Source organism: Palaemon carinicauda, chromosome 35 (genome assembly GCF_036898095.1).
Source record: "Palaemon carinicauda isolate YSFRI2023 chromosome 35, ASM3689809v2, whole genome shotgun sequence".
Lineage (NCBI taxonomy): Eukaryota > Metazoa > Arthropoda > Malacostraca > Decapoda > Palaemonidae > Palaemon > Palaemon carinicauda.
In genome coordinates this window covers 13,543,294-13,557,476 of record NC_090759.1, presented here as the reverse complement: position 1 = coordinate 13,557,476, position 14,183 = coordinate 13,543,294, and the positions used below count along the sequence as shown (strand labels likewise).

Below are 14,183 nucleotides of genomic sequence, written 5' to 3'. Positions count from 1 at the left end.
AGCTAGATCCTACCAGTGACTCGGGGAGGCTCGGTTGCTCCCTCCCTGGTGGGAGCCTGGTTCAGTTCCGGGGAAATTATCACATACAGTTTCTTTCGTGTCAATGTGGTCGTCTGCCGTTCATCTTCTATTAACCCTCCAATGATCACCAGACCAGTCAGAGTGATCTTGGCACTCTGTCTTTCAGACTGAATTGTTTTTTCAGCCCCTCTCCTCCTGGTGTTAATCACATTTGCGAGAACAAGTTCCAGTTTGTCACACTGGTACATTTGCTGGCTTCATTAGGATCCTTTGGGTCTTCCCCCCCATGTTAGCCATTCAGAACTACCGGTTTTTAGTTCAAGCGCTCTTTCTAGGGACTGAGTCACCTCTGCCTTTTCTCTGTGCTAAATTCTTACTTGAGATGTGCTGCTCTGTTCTCTGTTGCTAGCTGTTCCGTGCCCCTCCCTTTTGGTGCTGGAGGGGCATCTGGGATAGGGAGGTTGCCAAGGGTCTGGTCCTTTCTTGACTCCTTGTGAAGACACAGTCCACACACACACACACACACACACACACACACACACACACACACACACACACACACACACACCCCCGCATCTGGTGCATACCAGGGTGGGACCTGTCGGATCACTCTCTCGTGGTGACAGGATCGCCTGCCACTCTCTAAACTCCTCCTTGTGTCACCGAGGTCACATACGAGATGGATGGACTTCAGTATCACTTGTGCTGTAGCTGCTCTCATGGTTCTGGTTAGGCAATTCCCCTTTGGGTTCCTTGCTTATACCATATAGTCCGACCATGAACTCATCCTGGATTTACCTGTCTTGATTTGACACTAAACATATTAAGATTCTTGAGTTCAGTTAGTTATTCAAACATTTAGCAAGAAGACTTATTTGTTGCTAGAATAAGTTGCTCTGCTCGAGGTCACTCATTTTGTTTTATTGGTTTCTGACACTAATCTTGGTCCTTGTCTAAAAAATAAAATTTGTCCTAGTCCCTCCTTCACTTCATGGGTAATTGGGGTAGACAGATTAAGGTAATGTTTAATATGGATTTGTCATAATAATAATACTCCCAAGTCTTTACCCCCATTTGTAAGGCCACAACTGATTTACCAACCAGGTTACAGTATAGGAGGTAGCCGGGTTGCAGGTGTATTTTTGAGATTAAGGGCTATCTAAATTATCCTGGTAAGAATTGTTATTATTCATTTTATTATGAAAGTTCCATATTTTCATAAGCATGCCCACCCTCCTCCTTACTGACCTGTGGTGTAAAAAAATATAGGGAATAATTGATTGTCTCATTGTTTTATTGAAAAGAAAAAAACAGGAATGTTTTTAGTAAATGTCGACGAAACCAAAATTCCAGAGAAGCAATATGAACAGCAGCTTAGTATAGAAATAAAAATTTTCATTATTAAAATTAATTTTTGTTTTAAGGTACATTAAACCAATGTTTTTGAATGAAACAGACTACTAGTTATTAGATTGAATTGTTATTATGGCTAGGCAATGCCAATAAATTCTGAAAGTTTGAAATTGGAGTTGTATTTAAAGATTTTTGTTAACGATTGCTCTAAATTTTGGAAAATAATTTTAGGCTGTTTGTTTTGATGAAAGAAAATAAGATTTCCTTTATATGATTTACAAATTGCATTGTCAATTTTATTGTGGTATTTTTTCACTTTCAGCTTCACCTAACAACTCAAGCAGGGACTTATATAAAGGAATTTGTTCATGGAGATTTAGGCAGAACAACACCAAACTTGAGAAGTATATTAGGCCTTGATGTAGACATTATTGCTCTAGATGTTGAGGTAAGGGACATTTAACAAATATAGTAAATTTAGGCAGTTAATAGTATGATAATGAGGGCTAGGGCTTCATGTATTACATTCTTCTAAGATTTCTTGGACCTTTGTACATGTCTAATAATCTTTACGTTTAAAGCCTTTTTACCAGATTCTAAACCCCTAATCTTTTATTCTTCCTTTGCTATATGATTACCCTAGTCCAGACAGTCTTGACATTCAAAGATTAAATCATATTAGCAAAACATACTTTGAAGACTTGCTTTTCTAAATAGATTATTTTTCATCAATAAAATGTGTTCATTAGCAACTCATGATTAATTTATAAATTATATTTATATTAATATTACAAATTTTTAAGTAATTTGTATTTTTCCTAACATACTTACCTAGAACTACTTTCTTAGGAGTTACTAGTAACTCTTTCCCAACCGACCAGAATTTTGTGTAGTTTACCCTATTCCCATTTTCTATGGGTGACCTCAGGCGGAGTGATACGCGCCCTGAGGCGACCCGGGGTTGGAGAGCGTGCTAGCTCAGGTCGTGCTCCTCAGTAAGTTTCGTTGCAAAAAAGGGTTCTCCTCAATCCTGCAGGACCCTCGGGGAAGGATGGGCGGGCCATAACCCGAAAGTAGTTCTAGGTAAGTATGTTAGGAAAAATACAAATTACTTAAAAATTTGTGATTTGTTCCAACACAGAGTACTTACCTAGAACTACTTTCTTAGGAGACTTAAACTTTAGAAGGTGGGAGTGTCCTGCAGGGACTAGGGTCTGAAGGTCGGGAGCACGAGCGGGCAAAAAAAGGGAACCTAGAAAGGGGAACTAGGTTCCGATGACTACCTACTAGAAAACTAAATGAAAATAGGGGAAACTACCCAAAAAACTAACTTAGTGTCTAAGTGGCTTACCTCTGTACCATTACTTCTGAGACGTATTTCTTGCTGAAGACGTATATCCTGGCCGCCAGGGCCTCTTGAGTCACGCCCACCCCGGGGATTAAGGGCCAGGGGAAGGATGATAAGGGGAAAGGTAAGGGCTGAACGTGTGTCTCTTGGCTTACCGCCCCCGGTTTCCCTGGGGCCATGACCTTAAATCTTTTGCAGGGCCGATATGACTGGGCCAAGGGCGAACCCGTCCAAGGATTTCCTAGAACAGTCCTTCGGGTAATGTTCTGTGAAAGTGGACTGTCTGGACCAGGTACCCGCTTTCAGGATTTGGCCCACGGCCATGTTCTTCTCAAACGCTAGGGAGGCGCCTAGACCCCTAATATCATGAGGCCTTGGTCTGCCTGGGAGAGGGGTTCCCGAAGCATCGTAAGCTCTCTTGATCACCTGTCGCAACCAAAAGGAGATTGAGTTCTTGGAGACTGGTTTCTTCACCCAACCGGTCGAGATGAATAAACTCTTAAACTCAGGTCGGAGCCTGGAAGTCCTTTCAAGGTATTTTCTTACTGCTCTGACCGGGCATAAGAGTAAGTCTTTAGGGTTGTCCGACCGAGGGATCGCTGGGACCGAAAAGCCCTCGAACCGAGGGTCCCAACAAGTTGGGTTCTGCGTTTTGGCCACAAAGTTAGGAACGAACTTAAACGAGGCCTCACACCATCCTTTTGAGTGTGAGACCTCGTACGATAATCCGTGCAACTCGCTAACCCTCTTCCCCGAAGTCAGGGCTAAGAGGAAGACCGTTTTGAGGGTGAGCTCCTTATCCAGGATGTCCTTGAGGGGCTCAAAGGGCGGTTCTGACAGGGCTTTGAGTACTATGGCTAGGTCCCACTGCGGTACCCTCACCTCCTGTGGGGGGCATGACTGCTCAAAGCTCCTGATGAGCATCGAGATGTGATGGGAGGCTCCCAAGTCAATGCCCTTCAGGAGGAAGACTTGACCTAACGCTGCCCTCACTCCTTTTATTGCTGGAATGGAAGAGCCCAGATCGTCCCTGAGATACACCAGGAAGTCCGCCACGTCGTGGATCGAGGCCCCCAAGGGTTTGATATTCCGGGAAGCGCACCATTTCGAGAAGACTGCCCCTTTCGCTTGGTAGACAGCTATAGAGGAACGCCTTAAGTAACCCGACATCCTCGTCGCGGTCCTCGATGAGAATCCATCTTTCTTCAGAAGCCGCTCGATAACCTCCACGCGTGAAGGCGGAGGGACCGAGGGTTTTCGTGAAACCTTTGGAAGTGGGGCTGACGAAGAAGGTCTGGCCTGTCCGGGAGCAGCCAAGGAGGAAGAAGGTCCAGTTCTTTTAGGTCTGCGAACCACTCCCTCTCCGGCTACCAAGGTGCGACCAAAGTCATCTGAAGGTTGGCTGTTGTTCTTACTCTGTTGAGGACTTGTCGTATCATTCCGAAGGGGGGGAAGGCGTACACATCGAGGCCGTCCCAAAGGTGTTGGAAGGCGTCCTCGAACGCTGCTGACGGATCTGGGACTGGAGAACAGAACACGGGGAGTTGGGCGTTCAGACGTGTGGCGAAAAGGTATACTACTGGGGAACCCCACTTCAGTATGACCGACTGAGCTATCCTTGGGTGTAGAGTCCACTCTGACCCTATTACCTGGCCTATTCTGCTGAGGCCGTCTGCCAGGACGTTCTTCTTTCCCGGGATGAACCTTGCTGTGAACTCGATCCCTTCTTCTGCCGCCCATTCTAGAAGTTCTGTCGATAACGCGCATAGTTCTTTCGACTTTAGACCCCCTTTCTTCTTTACGTAGGCTACTACTGTGGTGTTGTCGCACATCAACGCCACTGTATTCCCCCGGAGGAGATGAACGAATTCTTGACTCGCCCTCAGCACAGCCATCATCTCTAGCACGTTTATGTGGTACGGTAGGGTCCCGAATTATGCGAGAATTTGGTCGATCAATGACCTCGTATAAATGGAAAATCGTATATTTCGAAACACACAACAAACAGAAATAATTCCATTGGGGCCATGGCAACCAGCAACTTGCCTATTCAAACGTGTTTACTTCCCATTTCCAATACTTTCGATGTACTATACTATATTTTTTTATAATATGAAATTGTTCTTGTGGATAAATCAAACATTTAATATACTTTAAAGTTCTAATAACTTGAAAAAGGTTAAAATTACAACCAGGATGGGTGTAAACACCGTATATTTCCCGTTATAACACGACCCAAAATACAGACAAATTTTAATGTTTGTCATATCTATTATATAAAACAACTGGTGAATAGAAAACCATCACTCTATAGACTAGGTTTTGTTGATTCATTGAAAATTCAGAATTATCAAAATAAAGGCGCTTTTATATCATGCGTTTCCTAAACACGCCAAAAAGCACAATAAAAAACGACAACCAATGTTTTGTTTACGTTTATCTGTGATCATAACGAAGAAACAGACGCATTTACACATCTGTGTATAGGTTAGTTTTTGCATTGACAGCAATCTTACCAAGTATTGATTATATGTTGATTTTGTTATTACCAATGTTCTATTTAATTTTTCTTAGAACTTCCAAATAAATTAAATGAATGCCATTTATATAATGTTTTTCTTTATGACGCCGCGTGAAACGGAAACCTTCCATTCGTTTACTGTACGCTCCATCTTCGATCATAATAAACAAACGAAGGCATTAAACACGCATGATCAAAGTGATAAATAATGATATTAAAAGCTTTTAGTAAACATGTTATTACAAATATTATTTACCGTATCTATACAGTATAAATTCCTACATACGTAGCAAAGCAGGAAAACTTCGTTTTTTCTTTTTGCGTGTAATCAACAATAACAAACTGCCGCTAATGACAGAATGATAATTTACGATAATTCTAAACTGTTACGAAAGATCATTGTCCATTTCATATCCAAAATACTTTTCCTAACTTCAGTTAAAAGTCAACTTGTACCCACCTCAATTATGGAACCATCAGAAAAAAAAAGTAAAAGAAGAAGAAAGTACTAGGCCGGGTTTTAAAGTCATCGAACAATAAGTTACCGCTATAACGTTCAATGTGACAGAGATGGTGCAAGTTTGGAGAAAGTAAGGAAAATTGAATCATGATGGATTTTTAATATAATGAATACTTTGTGAAGCCACAAAGATTTCATTTGTTAGAGAGATAGAGGTAAAAAATGAGAGGTAGCGAAAGGTAGGGGGGAGAGAGAGAGAGAGAGAGAGAGAGAGAGAGAGAGAGAGAGAGAGTGAGTGTGTTTTAATAGTACTAAACAAAAAATATGATAGATTAAAACACATTGGTGCTTATGTAATATTAACTAACTGTATAGATGGTTTGAATACGTTAAGAAATGGTATACAGTAAACAATACTTTGTTACTGTATTCGTACGCTCCCGAGAGTGGCAACTAGACATCAGCTGATCTGATCACAGCCAGAAGTAAAACAAAAAGAAGTCAGCAATACTCGATTTTTAAAACTCTCCCGAAATTAAAAAACAAATGCACATGTTTTCTTAAAGCGCAATTAACTATTTAATGAGTAGCAATTTTCTAGAATAAAATGATGTTTCCTAAAAAATTGTGGTTTGCTGACGAAATCGGATACCGTATTTTAAGCTATGATTGAAATGGATGTATACACGGTATAATTTTTTTGTTTCGTATTTAATTGACACTTTAAGATTTTGGTTTCTTCATCTATTTGTAAGTATTGTATAACACGAGAGTGAGAGAGAGAGAGAGAGAGAGAGAGAGAGAGAGAGAGAGGAGAGAGAGAGAGAGAGAGAGAGAGAGAGAGAGAGAGAGAGAGAGAGAATATATCAGCTGTTGTAATCGAATGCCGTGTTTTTGTTTTGTGTACCTCCTGAAGCGAGGAATTGATCGCCACAACTAACAATAGTCATGTTAATTTCATTCTTAAACTCAGGTTGCCATATGTGAACTAAGGTTTTATTTCTTACAGAGAGAGAGAGAGAGGGGGGGGGATTTTTGGCATCAAATATCTCTCTCTCTCTCTCTCTCTCTCTCTCTCTCTCTCTCTCTCTCTCTCTCTCGAGAGAGAGAGAGAGAGAGAGAGAGAGAGAGAGAGAGAGAGAGAGAGAGAGAGAGAGAGAGATAGAGAGAGATTTTTACAATTATACCGTGTAGTCTACAAAACCAATCTTTGCAAATCAAATGTATACTGTTTAAAATATGACAAAATATTGCCGACTCGTTACCGAAGTTAGGCTATTCACTGCCGATAAACGAACCCAGTCTACTCGTGAAAACCTTGAACGCCCAAAGGGAAAAATAAAGCTTTAATATATACTGTACTAAACAAAAATAATGCTTTAATATACCATCATTAACACTACCATTAAAATTATCGAAAGGTTGGAGAAAGATAAAGATTGCTGAGAACGTAACCACAATTCTGTTTACATTTTGCAAGCTGGACTCGCACAGTTAACAGTTGATTTCATTGTTGATGTGGAATTTTATCCTTAAATAGGCTTTTTATTATGAAATTACGTTAATAAGATGTAATGTTAATATTGTTTTTCAATATTAAACTTACCCGGTGATCATATAGCTGTCAGCTCTGCTGCCCGACAGAAAAACCTAAGGACAAAATACGCCAGCGATCGCTATACAGGTGGGGGTGTACATCATCAGCGCCATCTGTCGAGCAGGTACTAAGTACTCCAATGTCAACAAAGAACCAATTTCCTCTCTGTCGTGCCACCGGCAAGACCTACTAAATACGCTCTTGTTTTCTGGATTGATTTTCACGTTATTTGGTGAAGTATTCATTTCTGGTTATTAGCTATCGCTGTGCAGAAGTTATCTTCAATACTTCCTTGCATTCTTTTATTGAATTTTGGATTATTTGTTGACGACTTGGATAGATTTTGAATTCCCCCTTTGACTAATTCAAGATGTCTGACCCTTCTCAAGTCCCAAGTACAGGAAGTGTAGCGCTAGGGACTGTTCAAGGCGTCTTCCGAAGGCCTCTATCGATCCTCACACCATTTGTTCCAATTGTAGGGGTAAAGCCTGTCAATTGGAAGATCGATGTGAGGAATGCGTTGGGCTTTCGGAATTCGATTTTCAAGAATTCCTGAAATATGCACGTAGGCTAGAGAGAGATAGAGTAAGGAGGAGTTCGTCTCGCTCAGTTGATTTGTCCTCTCCCCATGCCCCACAACCTATTCCTTCCCCTGTAGTGGTTGCACCCGACCCCCCTGCTAGCTCTCATCAACCTTCGATGGCAGATATGATGCGTGCCATCCAGGCTCTGGGTGAGAGAGTCGAGTCATTGGCGAATGACCGTAATCAACTCATGGCTGACGTCAGGGAGTTGAAAGGTAAAAGTGCAGTGGGAAGTGAAGTGAGTGTTAGTGCAGTGAAAAGTGTCAGTGTTACGCATGAGGGTGCGTCTGTTCGTGCCTGTCGTCCTCCCAGTCCGGGACCTCTTGCAAGCTCCCAAGCCCAGGGGAGAAGCAATGTCGTACGACCAAAGGGTTCGACAGGCTTTAATCAGCGGACAGACGTTCCCTCCGTGGTTTCGGACGTATCTTGCCTAGATTGTCCCACCCACAAGAAGACGAGTGAGCCCGTTCATTCCTCGTCTGCGGAAGAGGTTTCACGCCAGAAACGATGGACCAAGGTCTCACGGCCTCTTAAACGCAAGGTCCCTTCCGAGCAAGTCCAACGGCCCAGGTGTAGCCACTGGGTCAGTTCGGACTCGCTGCAGTCCTCCGACGACTGCACACCTCCTAAGAGAGGCAAAGTGGTACCGCAACAGGCAGTAACTCCGTCTGTTGCCGCACCAGCTGCTGTAGACCCTAAGTGGTCTTTGCTACAGTCTATGCAGACTCAGTTAGCTTCCTTCATGCAGGAGTATCGTGCGGAGAAGGTTGACGCTGCACCCGTTAGCCTACAACCAACCACGGTTGTGCGCCCAGCAGACGCTGAGGCTACCTGCTCCCGCACTCCAGTTGTGAGAGCTCCACCACCCATGCGCAGTCGACCCTGCCAGACGCATGTTGACGTTCACCGACGCACGGAACCCTCCGTTGACGTTCGTGTGCTACCACAACAACAGGAGGGTGGAGTTAAGTTGCCGTGTTTTGACGCGGTGCGTCAGCCTCCGCAACCCACGGTGGTCTCCGCTATCCGACCACAGTCAGGAGTAGACGCTTTGCGTCCCCACTCAGCTATGGTTGTTGCCAGTTCTCAGACTGACCAACAGTTCCATGATGTTGGGTCCAGTGCAGCTACGCATGCACCCGTGCTGCCGGACTCAGCCGACCAGCTTTACCTACTCCTTTGCCGCTTCCTCCTCAACATTCAGACGATGGACTCTCTGATGATGACGACGCTGCACATCTTGACGACCAACACTCGGACATCGACGAACCCAAGACCACGCCTCCCTCCTTAGACTTTAGGAAAGTGCTTGCGCTGTTCAAGGATTTATATCCGGATCAGTTTGTGTCTGCAGCACCACGCTCGCCTCCCTCTGAGTTCGCTTTAGGCATGCAGTCAGCAGCACCTGCCTTTACGAAGCTCGTACTCGCTCGCTCGTCCAAGAGAGCTTTAAGGGTACTGGGAGAGTGGTTGCAGTCCAAAAAGCAACTTGGGAAGACAACCTTCATGTTTCCCCCGGCCAAGCTTGCTTCCAGATCTAGCGTCTGGTATGCCACGGGAGAAGTTCTCGGCTTGGGAGTTCCTGCCTCTGCCCAGGGCGACTTCTCAAGTCTGGTAGACTCTCCCCGCAGGCTGGCTATGAGACGCTCCAAGATTTGCTGGACTCCTTCGGATATGGACCATCTTATGAAAGGAGTTTTCCGTGCATTCGAAGTCTTTAACTTCTTGGACTGGTGTTTGGGAGCGTTGAGCAGGAAGACCTCCCCTTCTGATAAGGAAACTTCCATGCTCATTTATGTCCTGCATGGACAAAGCCATACAGGATGGTTCTAGTGAGCTTGCGGCTTCTTTCGTGTCCGGGGTCCTCAAGAAGCGGGATCACCTTTGCTCCTTCTTGTCAGCTGGAGTCACCCCATGTCAAAAGTTGGAGCTTATGTTTGCTCCTCTCTCGAAGTGTCTCTTCCCTGAGGAGTTGATCAAGGAGATTGCCGCCTCCTTGATCCAGAAAGACACTCATGACCTGGTTGCGTCATCCGCACGCAAAGCCACCCCTTTGCCTTCTGTGCCTAGACCCAGGTTGGACACTCCAGCATCAAGATTCATTCCGCCCTTTCGTGGCAGAGCCGCCAGCAGAGGAGGTGCTCGTGCCGAAGGTCAATGCGGGAGCAAGAAGAAGGGGTTCCAAGTCCTTTAAAGGCAGAGTCTGACTGCCACCTTCTTCAGACAGCAGTGGGAGCCAGGCTCAAGAACTACTGGCAGGCCTGGGAGAACAGGGGCGCAGACGCACAATCTGTGAGTTACTCAGAGAGGGGTACAAGATTCCATTCTTGAGCAAGCCCCCTCTAGCAACAACTCCCATCGACCTCTCTCCCAGGTACAGAGAGGAGGACAAGAGACTAGCTTTGCAGCAAGAGGTGTCTCTCTTACTACAAAAGGGAGCGGTAGTCAAAGTCCGGGACCATCAATCCCCGGGCTTCTACAACCGTCTCTTCTTAGTGGCGAAGAAGACAGGCGGTTGGAGGCCGGTGCTAGACGTCAGTGCCCTGAATGTCTTTGTCACAAAGCAGACGTTCACCATGGAGACGACAAAGTCGGTTCTAGCATCGGTCAGGAAGGAAGACTGGATGGTCTCGTTGGACCTAAAGGACGCTTACTTTCACGTTCCCATCCACCCAGATTCCCAACCTTTTCTAAGGTTCGTTTTCGGGAAGGTGGTATACCAGTTTCAAGCCCTGTGCTTTGGCCTAAGCACGGCTCCTCTTGTTTTTACGAAACTGATGAGGAATATTGCCAAATTCCTGCATTTAGCAGACATCAGAGCCTCCCTCTATTTGGACGACTGGCTTTTAAGAGCTTCGTCAAGTCGTCGCTGTCTGGAGAATCTAAAATGGACTCTGGAACTGACCAAGGAATTGGGTCTCCTGGTCAATATGGAAAAGTCCCAACTCGTCCCATCCCAGACTATAGTATACCTAGGTATGGAGATTCAGAGTCAAGCTTTTCGGGGCTTTTCCGTCGGCCCCCAGAATCAGTCAAGCCCAAGAATGCATCCAGAACATGCTGAAGAAGGACCGATGTTCAGTCAGACAGTGGATGAGTCTGATAGGGGACGCTTTCATCACTGGAACAGTTCATCGCGTTAGGGAGACTCCACCGCCGACCCCTTCAATTTCACCTAGCTGTTCACTGGAGAAAGGACAAGACGCTAGAAGCGGTCTCGATTCCTATTTCCGAGAAGATGAAGTCTGCACTGACTTGGTGGAAGAACACATTCTCCTCAGAGAGGGTCTGCCACTGGCTGTTCAGACCCCCAACCACATTCTCTTCTCGGACGCATCGGACACGGGCTGGGGTGCGACATTGGACGGTCGGGAATGCTCGGGCACGTGGAATGCGGATCAAAGATCGTTACACATCAACTGCAAGGAGCTACTGGCAGTTCATCTGGCCTTGAGAAGCTTCAAGTCCCTCCTTCTAGGCAAGGTGGTGGAGGTGAACTCCGACAACACCACAGCCTTGGCGTACATCTCCAAGCAAGGAGGGACTCATTCGAGGACGTTGTACGAGATCGCAAGGGACCTCCTCACCTGGTCAAGAGATCGAAACATTTCGCTAGTAACGAGGTTCATTCAAGGCAGCATGAATGTCACGGCAGACCACCTCAGCCGGAAGGGTCAAATCATCCCAACAGAGTGGACCCTTCACAAGAATGTATGCAAGAGACTATGGGCCTTGTGGGGTCAGCCTACCATAGATCTGTTTGCAACCTCGATGACCAAGAGGCTCCCAGTTTATTGCTCACCGATCCCGGACCCAGCAGCAGTTCACATAGATGCCTTTCTTCTGGATTGGTCCCATCTAGACCTTTATGCATTCCCCCCGTTCAAGATTGTCAACAGAGTACTGCAGAAGTTCGCCTCTCACGAAGGGACAAGGTTAACGTTGGTTGCTCCCCTCTGGCCCGCGAGAGAATGGTTCACCGAGGTACTGCAATGGCTAGTAGACGTTCCCAGAACACTTCCTCTAAGAGTGGACCTCCACGCTCTTCGTCTGACTGCCTTCAGACTATCGAAAGACTCTCGAGAGCTAGAGGCTTTTCGAAGGAGGCAGCCAGAGCGATTGCTAGAGCAAGGAGGACATCCACTCTTAAAGTCTACCAGTCGAAGTGGGAAGTCTTCCGAAGCTGGTGCAAGTCGGTCTCAGTATCCTCAACCAGTACCTCTGTAACTCAGATAGCTGACTTCCTTTTATACCTAAGGAAGGAAAGATCTCTTTCAGCTCCCACGATCAAGGGTTACAGAAGCATGTTGGCAGCAGTCTTCCGTCACAGAGGCTTAGATCTTTCCAACAACAAAGATCTACAGGACCTCCTTAAGTCTTTTGAGACCTCGAAGGAGCGTCGGTTGGCCACACCAGGTTGGAACTTAGACGTGGTGCTAAGATTCCTTATGTCAGAAAGGTTCGAACCACTTCAATCAGCCTCTTTTAAAGATCTCACTTTGAAGACCCTTTTCCTCGTCTGCTTGGCAACAGCTAAAAGAGTCAGTGAGATACACGCCTTCAGCAGGAACATTGGATTTACATCTGAAACGGCTACATGTTCCTTACAGCTTGGTTTTTTAGCCAAAAACGAACTTCCTTCTCGTCCTTGGCCCAAATCGTTCGATATTCCAAGCCTGTCTAATTTGGTTGGAAATGAACAAGAAAGAGTCCTATGCCCTGTAAGAGCTCTTAAGTACTATTTGAGACGTACCAAACCATTAAGAGGACAGTCAGAAGCTTTATGGTGCGCCATTAAGAAACCTTCTTTACCTATGTCGAAGAATGCAGTTTCTTATTATATCAGACTTTTGATTCGAGAAGCTCATTCCCATCTGAATGAGGAAGACCTTGCTTTGCTGAAGGTAAGGACACATGAAGTTAGAGCTGTCGCAACTTCAGTGGCCTTCAAACAAAACAGATCTCTGCAGAGTGTAATGGATGCAACCTATTGGAGAAGCAAGTCAGTGTTCGCATCATTTTACCTTAAAGATGTCCAGTCTCTTTACGAGAACTGCTACACCCTGGGACCATTCGTAGCAGCGAGTGCAGTAGTGGGTGAGGGCTCAACCACTACATTCCCATAATCCCATAACCTTTTTAATCTTTCTCTTGAAATGTTTTTATTGTTGTTTTTTGGGTTGTACGGAAGGCTAAGAAGCCTTTCGCATCCTGGTTGATTTGGCGGGTGGTCAAATTCTTTTCTTGAGAAGCGCCTAGATTAGAGGTTTTGATGAGGTCCTTTAGTATGGGTTGTAACCCTTCATACTTCAGCTCCTAGGAGTCGCTCAGCATCCTATGAGGATCGCGAGGCTCAGTAAGGAAGACGTACTTAAAAAGGCAGAGTAATTGTTCAAGTCGACTTCCTTACCAGGTACTTATTAATTTTATGTTTGTTATTTTGAATAACTGCTAAAATGAAATACAAAATACTTAGCTCTTAATGTTAACATATATTGCTGGTCTCTACCCACCCCCCCTGGGTGTGAATCAGCTATATGATCACCGGGTAAGTTTAATATTGAAAAATGTTATTTTCATTAGTAAAATAAATTTTTGAATATACTTACCCGGTGATCATAGATTAAAGGACCCTCCCTTCCTCCCCAATAGAGACCCAGTGGACCGAGGAGAAAATTGGTTCTTTGTTGACATTGGAGTACTTAGTACCTGCTCGACAGATGGCGCTGATGATGTACACCCCCCACCTGTATAGCGATCGCTGGCGTATTTTGTCCTTAGGTTTTTCTGTCGGGCAGCAGAGCTGACAGCTATATGATCACTGGGTAAGTATATTCAAAAATTTATTTTACTAATGAAAATAACATTTTGTAACATTTATTATAAATCACTGTTTTTAGGGCTTCCAATAGACTTAAAAAGACAATGTATTTTGATTACACGTTTTGTAGTCCTCGATTAGCAGACTTTGAACAGCTTCGCAGATATAGAAAATTTATTTTTGGAAAATAGCAATCGCATAAAAGGGGAATCGTATAATTCGAACACGTATAATTCGGGACCCTACTGTACTTTGCTGCTTCGCTCGATCATTTTCCCCTTTGTCGATTGGTCGAGTAGGTGATGCCCCCAACCTTCCTTCGACGCATCCGTAAACAATAGGACTTCCGGAGGGTCGGGTGCAAAGGGCATCCCCCATCTCGGTGTTCATCCTGTCGTGCCACCACTGCAAGACTACCTTTGTTTCTGGGGAGACCGGAACCAGATTGTGGGGATTTCTCCCCTGGGTCCAGTGTTCT

At 45.0% G+C, this 14,183-nt stretch overlaps 1 protein-coding gene across 1 annotated transcript in view; it reads left to right on the top strand.

The window, feature by feature from the left end:
• Positions 1 to 14,183, top strand: part of Pus10 (Pseudouridine synthase 10) — a 219,546-nt gene that overhangs the window by 186,900 nt on the left and 18,463 nt on the right. The window contains exon 9 of the mRNA XM_068358729.1: positions 1,697 to 1,822. Coding sequence (XP_068214830.1) covers positions 1,697 to 1,822 — 126 coding nt within the window. The remainder of the gene's footprint in view (positions 1 to 1,696; positions 1,823 to 14,183) is intronic.